General features: G+C 35.9%; 2 protein-coding genes across 3 annotated transcripts in view; both read right to left on the bottom strand.

Annotated features, from left to right (window-relative positions):
• Positions 1-15,538, bottom strand: part of LOC125865145 (probable protein phosphatase 2C 10) — an 878,192-nt gene that overhangs the window by 90,270 nt on the left and 772,384 nt on the right. The gene's annotated exons all lie outside the window — the stretch shown is intronic.
• LOC125863907 (pentatricopeptide repeat-containing protein At5g09450, mitochondrial) lies at positions 407-5,753 on the bottom strand. The gene is made up of 4 exons (XM_049543880.1): positions 5,707-5,753; positions 5,104-5,217; positions 4,748-5,018; positions 407-1,609 (listed from the first exon to the last, which is right to left on the bottom strand). The coding sequence occupies exons 1-4, from the start codon at positions 5,751-5,753 to the stop codon at positions 713-715; spliced, it is 1,329 nt and encodes a 442-aa protein (XP_049399837.1). The 3' UTR covers positions 407-712.

Here is a 15,538-nt window from a genome sequence, read left to right as displayed (position 1 = left end):
TTAAATATTTTAATAATTTATGACATTTTAGTTATAATATTATTTATTTTTTTCAAACATGCATCATGATGTTCATAGAAATCTTGTACTTTTAGGTTTTATGATTAATTCAATTGAAATATACTAATTTGCAAAATATAAATCAATAGTTTTTTTTCCATAATATTAGTTAAAAACAGATGTTTATTAATTAATATATTTTCAAAAGACAATATATATCTTAAATATTTCATTCAATATCATTTATAAAGTTGCTTATTTTTCAATAAATTTTAAATAATTAACTTTTATTTTTAAAATTTAGTATAATCTTATGATATCAATTGTACATCCAAATAGTACATTTATAATTATACTGTGACAAACAAACATGTCTATGTAATCACTAGGCTAATAATTACACCGATTCAAATTATCAAGTGTCTTTTCAAATAGACCCTTAGTGTCGAATAATTGGGAAAGGAGAGATGTCCATCAGTTATTCCTAATAAATAATCACAAGGCTTGCTAAATAGAATATAAAGTCCAGAATAGCTGCACAACTTTTCTAATAGAGTCGCAGCAAACAAACAGAAATGGACTCACAATGACCTGCTAATTTTACAGTAGCAAAATTCAGTATAGATGAAATTACTACTTTATAGGCATTGCTTATTTCTCTCTATACTGCCACATGAATTGCTGGCAGGCATTCGATCGCATGGTCCTGCTACTATGATTCTTCTATTTCATCACAACCTTTCTGAATTAGAAGCAGCCGGAAATCTACTGCACTCTCTTCCAACCCAACTTCTTTATATGCTTTTAGAAGTCTATTGCAGCTGGAACGATCAAAAGCTGTTGCTGCAGATAGCTTCCACTGATTGATAATTTCTCCAGCTTCCTTCATATGCCCAAGCATGAGATATGATGAAAGTATGCACACATAATTTCTGCTTGTCATTTTTTGATTAGTCATCCGTAAGGATTTCCAAATTTGATCAAGCTTCTCTTTATTTCCCAATGCACCATAGAGAATAATAAGGAAGTCATATGATATCCATTCTCTTTGTGTGATACCCTTCTCAGATTCAACTACAGAGTTCAACCCTGAGTTTACAAGGTTACCTGAGGTGATGTATATGTTAACAAGGTTCATGTATCTTATCCATTGTTCACCAGAGTCAGAGCCCCGACTTATTTCATCAAGAATCCGTCTAACCTTGTCAATGTTTAGAGCTGCAGCACATGAACTTACCCACAGATTGTAAGTAAATAGGTCTGGTGCAACCTTTTGAAGTTTCATCTCTTCAACAATAAGAGGTACTTTCTCGAGCTGTCCGACAGACATGTACAAAGTCATCATTTCATTGTACGTGACAGTATTCAGAGAAAGATTTGCTTCTTTCATTCTCTCATAGAGGTCCTCAGCCTTCTCAGTTAGTCTCAAACTAGCATAGGAATGGAGGAGAGCAGTACATGTTTCAGTGGTTTTTACAGTGGTAGGCAGTCCTTCAAAATACCGTTCAGCAGAATCAATTCCAAAAACTTTGGTCATCAAGTCAATGCGGATAGCATAGTCGGAGTCCAATGCTTCATCCTGATTGTGGTAAACCAGCCATTCTGAGATCTGCAATGCTATAGGATGCAAATCAGTACTTATGCAACTATTACAGAATTACATTTTTATTAAGCCTTGATACATTTATTTTTTATAGTGAAACAACATTTATATTAAATTAGCAATTCTCCCTTAGTGTCTGGATTCTGCATGGGATAAAAAGCGGATTGAAAGTATGTATTTGGTTTGTTTTCTACAGCATGGAACTGGCTGGTGAAGGGGGAGTATGATCTACTGTTTATCTATGGATTAAGATAAATAAAGTAACCAAACAATGTATTAGATGGACTAAATTTTAACCCATGGACTATTCTAATTAATACCGCCTACTAAACTCAGTGTCTGGATTCTGCATGGGATGAAAGCAGATTGGAAGTATGTACTTGGCTTGTTTTCTAGAGCATGGAACTGGCTAATGAAGGGGGAGTATGATCTACTTCAATGAAAATAAAAGTTATGGGCACTAAGGTCTAAAACTTGGGATTGGATCGTACAGTCCCCTTTGAATTAAATGAAAGTTATGTCATGCAATAACATGGCGATTTACCCCTTTGATCATTTCTCCTCTTCCTCTTCAAAACAACACCCACTAACCATCTCTTCCCCACCATCCGACCCCTTGTTGCTATCCACAAGCTGCTGGATGCTCTACTACCCATTTACCCAATATTCCCAACTTCAAGGGATAAAACTTGTAATGACACTCATGGTGAGTTGATCAGTTCGAAAGAAATAATAAGGATTCGAGTTAATGAATGTGGTTTGGATAGAGGATGAAAGTTTATCTCCCCATATTCGTCAGTTAGGTTGGTTCTGTCAGAGAGAATTTCATGATGGTTTCAGATAAGATTCCGTCCCACCTAGTGAAGGAGGTGCAGCTGGAGAAGGGTATTTATTGCCAATTGTTTTTTTTTTGAACTTGGCAACTTTATTTACTGCCAATTGTTACTCTACCAGTTTTTCAAATTCTGTGTTTTAGGTTTATGAAGGAGCTAAGACAAGCATACAATCTTTAAGCAGATGTACAGTCATATCCCTCATCTCATAAACCCAATACAAAATACCAAGTCAAGAAATCTCATGTACAATATTACTTGCATATACTCCTAAAGTAACAGTACTCTCAAACCCAGTTATACTAAAAAACTATTCCTGAATCAACTGTAGTGCAGCCTTACCTAATACTATTGGAGAACCAAATGTCCCCTCAGGATTATATATTTGTTGGAACTGGTTTAGCTTACATATGCGTCAAAGAGCACATGGAACATTAGGCAGAATTCAAGTCTGGGTAGTTTGATTACTGCCAGTAGCTATACAGTGAGTAGTTGCAAAGCATAACAACATTCTCCCACCAAGAAGTTTCATCCAGCTAAATGGCTAAAATGTGATTACAGATATCTTCATGGAATTTTAAAACATAATGGTCCTTTCTTCCAAATATAATAACAAAATAAAACCTAATGTTCTCTATCTTATGGCCAAATAGAAAGACATTACTTGGAAATTTCAAGTCAACAAAATTGTATGATAACATTATTGTCTGTATAACCAAATCTTCACACAGCAGAGGTACTTGTAGGAGTTTATGAAGGAAAGGGGAAAAGCTCCTGAACTAGCTTAGAATCCCTATCATTAGAACATAAGCAAAGACAGTAGATACTGAGAAAGAAGAAGCTAAAAATATGGTATGCAAATATCAAAATAGACAAATAAAAAGAAAAAATCTCTGAACTAGCTATGACAGTTCCTTAGTTAACCAATTTTGACTCTGTTAATATCTGTTATTAAAATTGGACATGAACTCATAAAGAAGTATAACTCCCTGATCCATCATTTCTATCCACAGGCTTTTATTGAATTGTAATCTTTGCTATCCACAGGCTTTTATTGAATTGTAATCTTTGCTATCCACAGGCTTATAGATGAATCTGACTTTGGACTAAAACTAGCAAAGCTGTAACAGTTCTCGTCCAAAATAGCTATTTCATTGCTTTGATGTGTGCAACCGGTCAATCAACTAACCTTCAATACCAAACTAGTAGGATCAGATATATGATCCTCTTTATACATCCAGCTAGAGATCCATTTCATCCGACTATAAAATAATTATCTTGGAAAATGCTGTTACTATGCAAGTGTAACAATAAAACTAAGCTTTAATCTCAACTAATTCATATAGCTTGCATAGATCCGCTGCTTCCTTTGTTTCTTGCTCCTAGTTAAGTCTGCATTGCTTTCAAGAGAACGTAGATCTTTTGAGCAACTCCCCTTCCATTTTTTAAAATTTTTTTGTGACAACTGTGGCATTGGCTAGCTTGCATGACAATTCAACTGATGCACATATCCTTCCACACGTATTGGGTAATTCCTCACTAAGGCTTAGCCTTTTAGGCAGATGGAAGGTAACCACCAAACTTCATATTTTGATTGTTAAGTAATGAACAAACTTTATTATCTTTACATGGATATGAGTGCTGGTCTCCATTGGCCTTTATTCCAATTTAATCGCCACAAGGCTACACCTTTAGGTGTTTCGTTTCACATTATTATAGGTCTAATTTGTTCCCCACAATCACCTTAGATCATGAAAACATCACATTAACAAGTCAGTGCATATTGAGGTCTACACAGAACATAACAAAACTATCACATACAACATCATTCAATTTTCCCTCTATAAGTGCTACATGTGCCTTCCATCATATGTGTTTGTTTCTAATTTTGTATGACCACAAATGATTTCAATATCCACACTTCTCTACATTCATCTTCCGAATAAGTTAGGCTTTATAAGCTCAACATTTACTTCCATAAACATTATCAGCTAACTACCATAACAAACTTACTTTTCACTTTGTTAGGTATCTTCCTATTGTGTAGCACTCTCGGTGCCCTCTTCCATTTCAGTCACTATAATTCAATTCTGTGTTAGGTCTCCATCAGCTTGAAAATTGTGGAATGAACATAGAAGATTCATATTGCCGACACCAACAAGATTGGGACTGAGAAGTAGTTGATCAATTGATCATGGTACCATTTTAATGGGTTTCTCATATGATGCTATGAAATCCATTCGATGAAATAATCTTATTTACTCCACAGCAGATTGGGCAAAAAGAAAAATAGATTTGAGGAATAAAGAACCTCAAGGGCATGCTTAAATCTGCGCGACTTTCGGAGCTCTTTGGAGATGTGACGGAGGTCGGAGATGGATATTAATCGGCCTTCACCGACCCATCTCTGAAGCACGTTGGTGGTGCTTCTTTTGGGTAGTCTAAGACTGAATATTCTGCTCTTCAAATCATCTGGGGTTTCGCCCCTTTCTTCCTCAGAAGAATTTGGGGAGTCTTCATAGACAACTTCAGTTGTTGTAGTAAAGGATCTAAATTGACTCCTTTCTCTGCCACAAGCATTTCTGAATTCCAGGAGACAAAAATAGAGTTACTATAACAAGAATAGCACAACAGTAGTGTACAGAAACGGAGACGAATAGTGAATACCTTGTGAGTTTGAGGAAGATAGTGCGAGCAGCCATGGAAATTAGAGATGAATTGGGAAGAGAACCCCCTCCAAAGTCTTGTTTAATTTGGGGGCCAAAGGACCTCCAAATCTTGCTTTTAAAAAGAGATGTAGCTCAAAAAATAAAATCCTAAATTATTCATGTTATAAAAAATGAAGACTTTTTTTGGTTAAGCTGTTTTTTTTTTTTTTTTTTTACATAATAGAAATTAATAGTGAGTTAATACAATAGTTGATGGGCATTCCCCATTGCCGAATGTTGGGTCGTGGTATGGCCTTTAATATCAGTATTACAAAATGGATGCTTCGAACAAAAAAAGTTTCATCGATGTCTACTTGTAGTGCCTCTCTAGCACACACTCGAGGAACTTCCCAAAGGATATGAGCATCGTGATTCCCTCGTCCCTTCCTTAGCTAGCGCGTTCGCTACCCTGTTCTGATCTTTGTACACATATGTCGAGGTTGAGATTCCTAGTTGTTGCATCAAGGACCTACATTCAAAAATTATATTGGCATAAGGTAGTGTCCTTTCAGGAGTATTGAAATTGCACTGGTAATGATCGTATGAAGTTCAACTTGTGTACCGCTCATATGTGTTTGCTTTTTGCTGAAGCCCATAGCCAGTGTCCATTATGATCCCTGATTACACCCCCCGATGCTTCCTGGGCCTAGTTCAATGCTTGTTAAGCCATCCATATTGAGCTTAAAAGAACCTTTAGGTGGAGGAATCTATTTGACTTAGATGTTTGCCTTCTAGAACGTTTTTGGATATCCTTTCTTGATTAACAAATGATATTCAGTTGCATTTGTAATTACATGGTTTATCTTGACGTGGTAATTATTCTTATTAAAGGCCTTGTCATTTCTTCTTATCCACAGGTTCCACATGCTGAAGGGGATGATAGTGTTCCAAGGTAAATATTGATTAAACTGTTTGTGCTTTATCGAGTTCCAAATGGCATTCTAGTTGTCTGCGTTCAGTGAAGAAATGTCCATTTGATGCTTGGAGTACTTTTTAGAGATAGACTCTGCCAAAATGTTTTGGGTTTGGTATAAGAAGAAGATGTGGGTGATGTCCTCTCAGATGCCTCCACATAAATGACATTTTGGCTCCAAATTAATCCCTATGTTACAGAGGTAATAGTTGGTGATGAGCCTTTTGTGTTGCAAGAGCCAAATGAATGTTTTGAGTTTGTTAGGAATCTTTTGCTTCTAGATCCAACCAAACTTGTTATCTTTCATTTTCTCAGTTCCGGCGTGCCTTCATTGATGAAATAATAGGTGTTTCTGGTGGAAAATATGCTATTATGGGTAAGGCCCCATATAATCATATCTTCTATGCAGTTAGAGAGGGTTGGGTGATTGTCATGGATAGCGTAGATGATATGTTCATGGAGTGGAATTGATAGATTGTCAAACACCCACTGTCCATTACCAAAGAGAGTATCTAGTACTCTTCATTCCTTTGGAGGGGGCCTGGGTTAAGCTTCTTATAGTACCAAGGTTCAGAATCCATTTATCCTCAAAGAATCTAACTTTGTTGTCTTTGTTGGGGACATTTAGAACCCTTAGTGCATGTCTTCCATCATTGGTCAATACATTTCCTAGTTATAGAAACATCTCTGTCTTTTTCTAGTACTGTCCTTGTTGTGGCAATATTTGTAGTAGAGAATCTTTTCCCATAGAGCATTAGGGTTCTTAAAGTCTCTCCAAGCAAGGCCCGTGTGGATGACTTTTTTTTTTTATTTCACTTTTTTGGAACCTTAACCCTCCTTCCTTTTTTGTTTTAAAAATGGTATCCCATCCCACTAAGTGAGGCTTTCTCTTTTCGGAGGTTGTTCCCTAAATGAAGTTTCTTTGAATTTTGTTAATGGAGGTGTTAATCTTTGCAGGAAGCTGAATTTATTGCATGATATGGAAAGGAATGTTGCATAGGGAAAACTTGGCTAAAACAATTATACTAGTCATGTTAAGGAATTTGATTTTCTAGCCACAAAGCCTTTTCTACATGTTGTCGATATTGAACTAGAAGTCTCCATTAATAGGTCTGGAGTGGAAGATTGGAAAACCCAAATGTTTCTCGAAAGAAGTGCTTCTTTGGATAGTGAGGATGGTAGAACAAATGCCTGAGTTGGTACTGGGCTATTCTAGGAGAAAAGGACCTTGGACATACTCAGGTTGAGTTTTTGTCCAAATTACTTGTAGAAGTGATTCAACATTAGCATAACGTTTACACAACTTTGTCTATTTTCAATGGAGAAGAGGGTGAGATCATCTGTAGAGAAAAGGTGGGAGATTTTTGGTCCAAATATTGAGATTCTAATAAGAGTCCAAGACTTGTCCGATACAACTACATTGATAATTCTGGAAGTCTCTCCATACAAATTATGAATATGTAGGTGAGATGGTCCCAGTCAGATATCTTTGGAAGGATAGAAGCAATCAGTTTTTGATCCGTTGATGGGTATAGAGATGGATGTAGTGGTCATGGAGGACATGATAAGCTTTGGTGGGAAGTTGAAGAAGTCCAGTGAGTCTTTGAAGAAGGACCATTCCAGTTGGTCAAAGGCCTTTTTGAGGTCAATCTTTAGGAACCTGTTTGCTTTGGTGCCCTTCATTTTCTTAAAATTGGAAATATATTCTTGGACTATGATGGCATTGTCCAAAGCTCTCCTTATAGAGAGGAAGCTGGCTTGGCTAGGACTAGAGGTGTAAAAAATGAGCCCAACTATAGATAATCCGCCCAACCCACCCAGAATTTTAAGGGTTGGGCTCAAGACTATTTGAATTGGGTTCAATGCCAACTCATTCAATCCTTAACCCATTTTGAGAGAATCCTCAATTGAGACCAATTTAATCTCCAATTTCAATCCGTTTTAAGACTCTTTATTTGCATTGATGTAATGTATATTCCTATATTGAAGGTATGAATTACTATCTATTTTATGTCTTTTAGGATTTATCTATCAATTTGTAACTATTTTTTTTTAAAAAAAATTCTTGAGTTGAAATTCAAATTATGGTTATAAAACTTAAATAACAATATCTTAAGATTATTGAGATTAAGCAGGTTAAATTGGGTAGGTCAAGACTCAACCCGTTTTAAGCCCAAAGTAAACTTGGGTGGGTAAGGACCCAATCTAATTTGAATTTCAACCCATTTTAATTTCTCCAATTTCAACCCGATCCGCCCATTTGACACCCCTAGCTAGGACCAATGTTTTTGGGGTTGTGCGCTGTCATTCTGTTAGCAATGATTTTGGTAACAATTATGTAGCCAGTGTTGCATAGCCCAATGAGTCTGAAGTTTTTTTTAGCAAGGTGGCATTCTGTCATTAAGGGATGACACAAAGTAGTGTTTTATTCATTTGGGGGTCCATTCTACTATGTCTAAGGTATCCTCACATAATTCCACAACTTCCCCTTTCACTTTTTCCAATACTTTTGATAAAAGAGGGATGGAGGCCACCAGGGCCTGGTGCCGTGGTTGGCTTGAAAGTTTTGATTGCTTGAAGAATTTCACTCTCCTTTACATGGGTGTCTAGATAGTTATCCATGATCATAGTTAAACAATTAGGCTCATGTCTAGAGTACATTTTGGTAGGTCGGGAGGTTAGGTGGTCAGTTATGTAGAGACTAGAGTAGAAGAGGGTCATATGGCCCTTTATGTCAGCTTGCTCATGGAGTCAATTGCCACTTTCATCTATAAGGTCCAAGATTATGTTTCTATGCCTCCTGGTGATTGTTGAGGTTCTGAAGAATTTAGTATTTGAGTATCGTCACTAAGCCAACTGAATTTGGATTTTGTTATTCAAAATTCTTCTTCTTCTTCTTCTTCTTCAAATTTCAACATGATATCATATTCAGCTAATAGCTTTTTTCCAAGAACCTGGAGGAAGATATTGTGGGGGTAGATAGAGGATTTTTTATCAGATGTCATCGAATCTTGTAATGAGTCTTCATTTTATGGAAGATATTGTCAAAGGTTTGCTTATTCCAAGCCTTGGCCTTATTTGGAGAAGGTAGATGGAATAAATAAGGGAGTTTGGGTGGTCAAATGAGCTTTGGATTAGGCATCCGAAAGTAGGTTGCCTGCACCACTTGGACTCCATCATGAATGGCCTGTTCTAGTAGTTGGGCCTTTCTTTAGTTAGTTTTATCTCTAGTGAGGAATGATCAAAGTGATTACAAGGTAAATGGGTGTGACTAAACTTGTGGTATTTGAGAATCAAGTATCATTGGCCACACACCTATTCAACCTTTCAAGGATAAGGTTACATACTTTTGGCTTTGTATCTTTTATTGGTCCAAGTATACTTTCTGCCTTTAAGCCCTAGATCTATCATTTTACAATGTTAAGGTATTTCCAGAGGGAGTTAGATCTTTTACTATTGATATTACTTCCTACAAACTTGTCCTTGGCTAGGAGAACTTCGTTGAAGTCACCTCCTATAAACCATTTGCTAGAGTAGTTTTGGGATATCTTATGGAGACTGTCCAAAAGGATAGTTCTATCATTGTAAACAGTGCTAGCATATATAGCTGAAAAAATCTAGGGATTAGGAAAGACATTTACCTTAAACATGACATGAACCCCTTGTAGGGTTAATTAGATGTTGTCGATTTTGAGAGACTCCTCCTTCCACATTATGAGGATGCCAGTTGAGAGTCCCTCAACTGCTATTTGAATTTTTGCATCAAATCCTTGGTCTTATACAATTTTCGCATGTTCATCATCTTTGTCTCGATGAGTACCAACATTAAAAGTTTGTGCATCTTAACAATCACTTGGCATTTTCTTCTGAATGAGGCATTTGTTCCCCTATCATTCTAAATCATAAAGTTCATTGGACTCTCTTGTATTTGTGGATTCTCTATTTTGTCTTTCCCTTTCTCCGCTTTGGGGGGAGGGAGAGAGGGGAGGGGTGGGGATTCTTGATTCCCTCAAGGGGTTCAAAACTACTTTTGGTGGTGTTTCACTCTTCTGATTCCTCAAGTTCAGAGTGATATTCCTCATTGCAGTTGGATATGCTACTAAAACAACTTCACTGGATGGCTCTTTGAATTCTTTCGTTATTAACTTTCCTATTAATAAACTTCTGTGCTTTGGATCTACCACTACTTGTAAATATTCCTCCAACTATTTGTTGCTCTGTCTTAGAGTGTCTAACTCTAAAATAGTTACCTCTCCTGGTTTCTGCCCTGTTCCTTTGATCCATCAAGAACCATTAAATGAATTTGGGGGGTCAGGATTGTGGAGTTTATTGTTCGTTCTAGGAATAAGGGCATTTGTTGATGCACTTGAGTTAAGAGTGGGTTCAGATCCTGACTCGACATTTGTGTAAGGTCACTGTATAGATGTGCTTGTTGCACCGCCTGCACCTATAGTTGTTGGCCGAAACTCGATATGGCCAAGTTCATTCCCTCTCTTATGAGCTGAGATAGGAAACATTGGTCCTTGATTGTGATTGACACTTAAGTGATAGTTGATGTCTAGGGAGGTCCAATTCTAGCCATGATTTTTGTACGTGCTCCTTCGGTAGAGGTGCTATGACAAAGAACATTGGGGTTGGAATTTATGGGGACTAGGGTTGGTTTTTTGCATTTGTGGGAGTGTTACATCTTTTCTGGCTCAATGAGGATTATTGAATGCTATGGAGAGAGAATTTTTATTTAGAGAGATGACGATTCTTTTCTCCATAGAAGGAGACACAGATTCGTGGTTGGGATTGGTTGTACCCCTAGAAATGTTTCACCTTGAGGGTCTTGCTGCATTGATTAAGGGTGGAAGTTACATCTATAGTGAAGCTTTTGTACCAAATTTATCAATGCCTTGTTCTGCATGTGGGGGCATTTGTATTAATGGGATGAGATCGTTGCGTGGATTCTCTCAAATCCATTAATGCTCACCTAGAAGGTGCACCATCTCTTCAGCTTCTCATTGAAGTGTTTCCTTTTTGCTTTTGCTATGCTCATCCTATGGGTTTCCCGGGCATTGCTAGTCATGTTAGAATTAATGGCGATATATTTTGAGTGAGAGTCAATAAACTTACATTTTCCACATCGAATGTTTTTACCTGCATTGGTGGTGTCCCCTTACCTTTGTGGTCCAACTTGTGCTGAATTATCCTTGTTGTTTGCATCATGTTCCTCTTTTGGAATGAGATTATTTGTCATTGTTCTTTGTCTTTTTTTTGTTAGATCCTCATCCGTTACTGGCTTTTGTAGTGGTGGTTGTGATAAGGGGGCACTTTTTATTTGTATAAACAATTCTTCAGCATCCCGTGCATGGTATCCCTTCACCCTGGTAGATGACTTCTTAAAGATGGTTTCCATCCTTACATTTTTATTAACTGGTATGCCTACCGGAACTTGGATTCATATCCTTGCGTATCATCCCCTTAAAGTTGCTGAAGTATAATTGCTGATTTTTAACAGTGTTCCCAATTTTTTGCCCACCCTCTCTAAGATGCTTTTGTTGTAGAATTTAGTAGGGAGCTGTGGAAGTCTAATATATATCGCACTGTGCGTTAGTATTAATTATTGAAGGGTGAAGTTAGATTCCTAGCGTCCAATTGAGATAAAGCTTCCTAGGATGAACCACAACCCACCTTGGAGTGCTTTTTTGTGTTCTCCTATTGGGTAAACTTTTCTGTGTTGAATCCCCATCCCATATCAACTAGGGTTAGCACTTCAATAGGTCTCCAGAGCCCCACCAATTTATTTTTGAGGTACTGGTGTGTTATTTTCTTTCCCATTAGTTTGATAATAAAAGAGGTTTTCCATAGGAGGTAGATTCTACTTTTTACATCTTCTGAGTGTTGAAATGTGTGACTATCTCATCTAAAAGCTTAAGCTCTTAGAGAGAAAACATTTTTATTAATTAAGTATATTCTCAACATACCCCTCACCTGTGGACTAATTCATTTTCATGGGCCAAGCACATGGAAATTCTTTTAGATATAGATGGTGGTAAGATTCGTTCTTAGGACCTCTGCCTGATTTCATACCATGGTGAAGTGTGTTATCATCTCATCTCACACATTTTAACATGGTATCAGAGTAGACAGAGGTCCTGGAATCGAATTTACCACCACCCATATCAAAAAGAATTTCCACGTGCTTGGCACATGAAAATGAATCAGGCCCATACTTGAGGGGGTGTGTTGAAAATATTATTAACTAATAAATGTGTGCTCTCTCTAACAACTCAAGATTTTATATGAGATGGTCACACTTCAACACCGGGTCATTTATGGATTTTTTTGTTTCACTTTCCATCCCAAATCCCTTATCTTCTGTTTGATCGAAGTAATTGTGGTTTATTCATATTGTTTGTCCAGTAGGACTTCAATAAAGGATTGTTTGGTGGGTTGGTCTTCCTCCATACTTGGTTCCTCATCAAGTGGTTCCAGTATTAACCTGACGGTTTGTCACAAGTCTGACAGTGCGTCGGGCTTGCCATCAATGCTCTCCTTTGGAAGCACTTAGCTTCATTTTGCTTTATTTCTTGACTTGACTGATTTCCTATCTAACATAGTAGAAAAACTATTAGAAGATACCATCGTTTCTTAAAAATTAGCAATTGTTCATAGCTAAAAGTATCAATTGTGTTGTCAAATGGCGGCACATCAACCTCCATATGTAAACAAATAGCATATATGAGATCAAACTCTCTGTGGGTTAGGAAAATAAATTGTATCTACATAACCAATTAATTTTGAATTGAACTCTTTTAAAAAAAAATAGTCCCATATCAATGGTCCCTCGAATGTATTTAAATATATGCTTAATACCATTCCAGTGTCTACGTGTTGGGAAAGAACCAATTCTTGATAATAAATTTATAGAAAAAGATATATATGGATGAGAATTATTATCGAGGTACATCAATGCACTAATTGCACTATGATATGGTATTTCAGCACCAATAAGTTCTTCGTCATTTTCATGAGTTTGAAATGGATCTTTATTAATATCAATTTTTCTCACAGTCGTTAGAATACTTAATGGATGTACTTTATTCATGTAAAATCACTATAAAATATTTTTGTAAAATTTTCAATGTGTCGACCATGACAAAGTTCTGTCTTTCCAAGGTCTTTCATTTTAAATTCTCTTTTTCAAACATTCTACTATCTTTGAAATCTCTTCACGAATTTCAATAATATTCAAGTCAACAACATATACAACTATTATAATAATTTTTTATCTAGACCTTTTAATAAATTCAGAGGGACAATGTGGGTCATTTAGTACCCTTCTTTCTAAAGGTATTCGCTAAGGCTATTATACCACATACATCCAATTTTTTCAATCCGTATAATTTTTTAAAAAGTTTTATTGAACAACTTTCTTGAGAGTCTTTATACAATTCAGATATTTTGAATCATACAAAAATTTACATAAAAATCTCATTGTCTAGTAAACCATATTAAATAGGATGTAACGACATTCATTAGATGCATCTCAAGTTTTTTATGAACTGTCATATTTATAAGATACCAAAAAGTGATTGTACCACCACATGATAATATGTCTCCATATAATCATTATAAGGTCTTTGTGAGAATCCTTGTGCTACAAGTCACACTTTATTTCTTACGGTTCATTTTTCTCATTTCGTTTTCACACAAAAATTAATTTGTGCCCCACTGAATTTACACCTTTAGGTGTTTGGACTATTGATCCAAAACTTTGCGTTTTTCAAGCGAAGCTAGTTCAACATGAATTACATCTTTTCATTTTGGTCAATCATTTCTCTGTCTAGATTCCTCAAACGATTTGATTCAAGATCCTCATTTGTTGTATTATTTCAATAACAACATTATATGTAAAAAATATTATCGATAATTATATTATTTTGGTTCCATATTTTTCCCTATGAGACATAATTTATTGAGATCTTTTCATTATTTTCCCCTTGAGCATGTTCTTGCATATTATGACCATCTCGATCGTTTGATTCTTTTTTATTTTGAGAATTTTTATCTTTGGAATCGATTAGTCTATCATGTTTTAAGCATGATTTGGAATCATTTGTATTAGTCAATTGTCTTACCGAAGCTTTAATTTAAATTAGAACATCAGTAGCTAGAATATGATATTTGGTAACTCTTGTCAGTGAATGCATGTGACAGTTGATTTGCAATATTTTGCAAAATAAATTGTCTTTTGAAATTTCAGTCCTAAACTGGTTGGGGAGCTTTCATCCCTATGCCTCTCAGTGCTAAGTTACATTCTCATTTGCATGTTAAACTGAAAAACTATATTATTCTAAGAAACTGATTTGTTCATAAATATTGAAAACTGATACTGAACTGATGGACATTTTATCTGAAAGCATCTTATACTTTTTGAACTAAAAAACTGAGTATTCAATTGATCATGATGAACTTCCATACCCTAAATGAAACATGCAATTCGATCATCACGGGTTCAACGATATGATTTTCCCCTATCTTAATGGCTCATAAAAATAACTATGTAAATATACTAAAGCTTACGTAAAAACATGTAATCAAAGACTATCTATGAAGAAGAACTTAAATATGTGGAAGATCATGCTTTTCATAGGAACCCTAAACTTTGTAAATGTTTAACTGAAAAAATAAAGTTTTCCTTTGGAATCAATGGGTGAAAGATAACCTACTCATAAAATACCACATACCTAGAATAAAAACTATAACTTGAACCCTTAAAATGAAGCTTAAAGATAAAGAACCCTAATTTCTATTTTGAGAGAATGTATAACATACTAAATTTGATTGTTTTAGTGTTGGGCGCGAATGTGGAGGTTTAGTCGACTATTTTCCCTTAATCCCACCCAGGATAGGGCATGATGACATAGTATATGGATTAAAGGAATGGGAGAAGACTAAAACATTCCTGAAAGAAAAATTGTCGAGAGGTTCCACGAGGGCCATGTATGGTATGTGGATTGATCTACGGACAATAGACCCCTTTTGTAGATATCACACAAAATGTTTTGTGTCTAAGTATCCATCTATGAGACCAATATACGGTCCGTGGTTTCTTCTACAACATGTAGAATGAGTTTGTAAATGATAGGCAGTAGAAATAGTAGCTAAGTTTTCATGTATATCATTCCACGAGTCCAACGCACAACCCATGGTTTGAGCTCATGAAACTCAAGTTCAAAACCAAGTATCTGAAGTTGATCTATAGACATCGATCTGTGGTTTCTTTTACGGCCCGTAAAGACCGTCCCTAAATCCCAAAATTTTGCAGATTTAAATTTCTTTACTCCTCCCTATTTGATATGTTCTGTCTGATCCGTTCTTCGAATTTCTGAGAGATTACATCTTCCTGTGAAAAAATGATAATACTATGTCACAAAGATTTTCTTATTGTATAATAAAGAATTATGTAAAATTATGTGAACCAATGAAAAAA

The sequence above is a fragment of the Solanum stenotomum genome, chromosome 5 (assembly GCF_019186545.1).
Source record: "Solanum stenotomum isolate F172 chromosome 5, ASM1918654v1, whole genome shotgun sequence".
Classification (NCBI taxonomy): Eukaryota; Viridiplantae; Streptophyta; class Magnoliopsida; order Solanales; family Solanaceae; genus Solanum; species Solanum stenotomum.
Note: the sequence above shows the minus strand (reverse complement) of the source record. Positions and strands in the feature narration are given on the sequence as shown.

Coding starts and splice junctions, on each gene's coding strand:
- LOC125863907 (XM_049543880.1), bottom strand. CDS start 5,753: ATGGACACTGGCTATGGGCTTCAGCAAAAAGCAAACACATATGAGCG. Junction 5,218..5,706: donor AAAGCAAACACATATGAGCG/GTACACAAGTTG, acceptor TCTTTTTAAAAG/CAAGATTTGGAGGTCCTTTG. Junction 5,019..5,103: donor ATCTTCCTCAAACTCACAAG/GTATTCACTATT, acceptor CCTGGAATTCAG/AAATGCTTGTGGCAGAGAAA.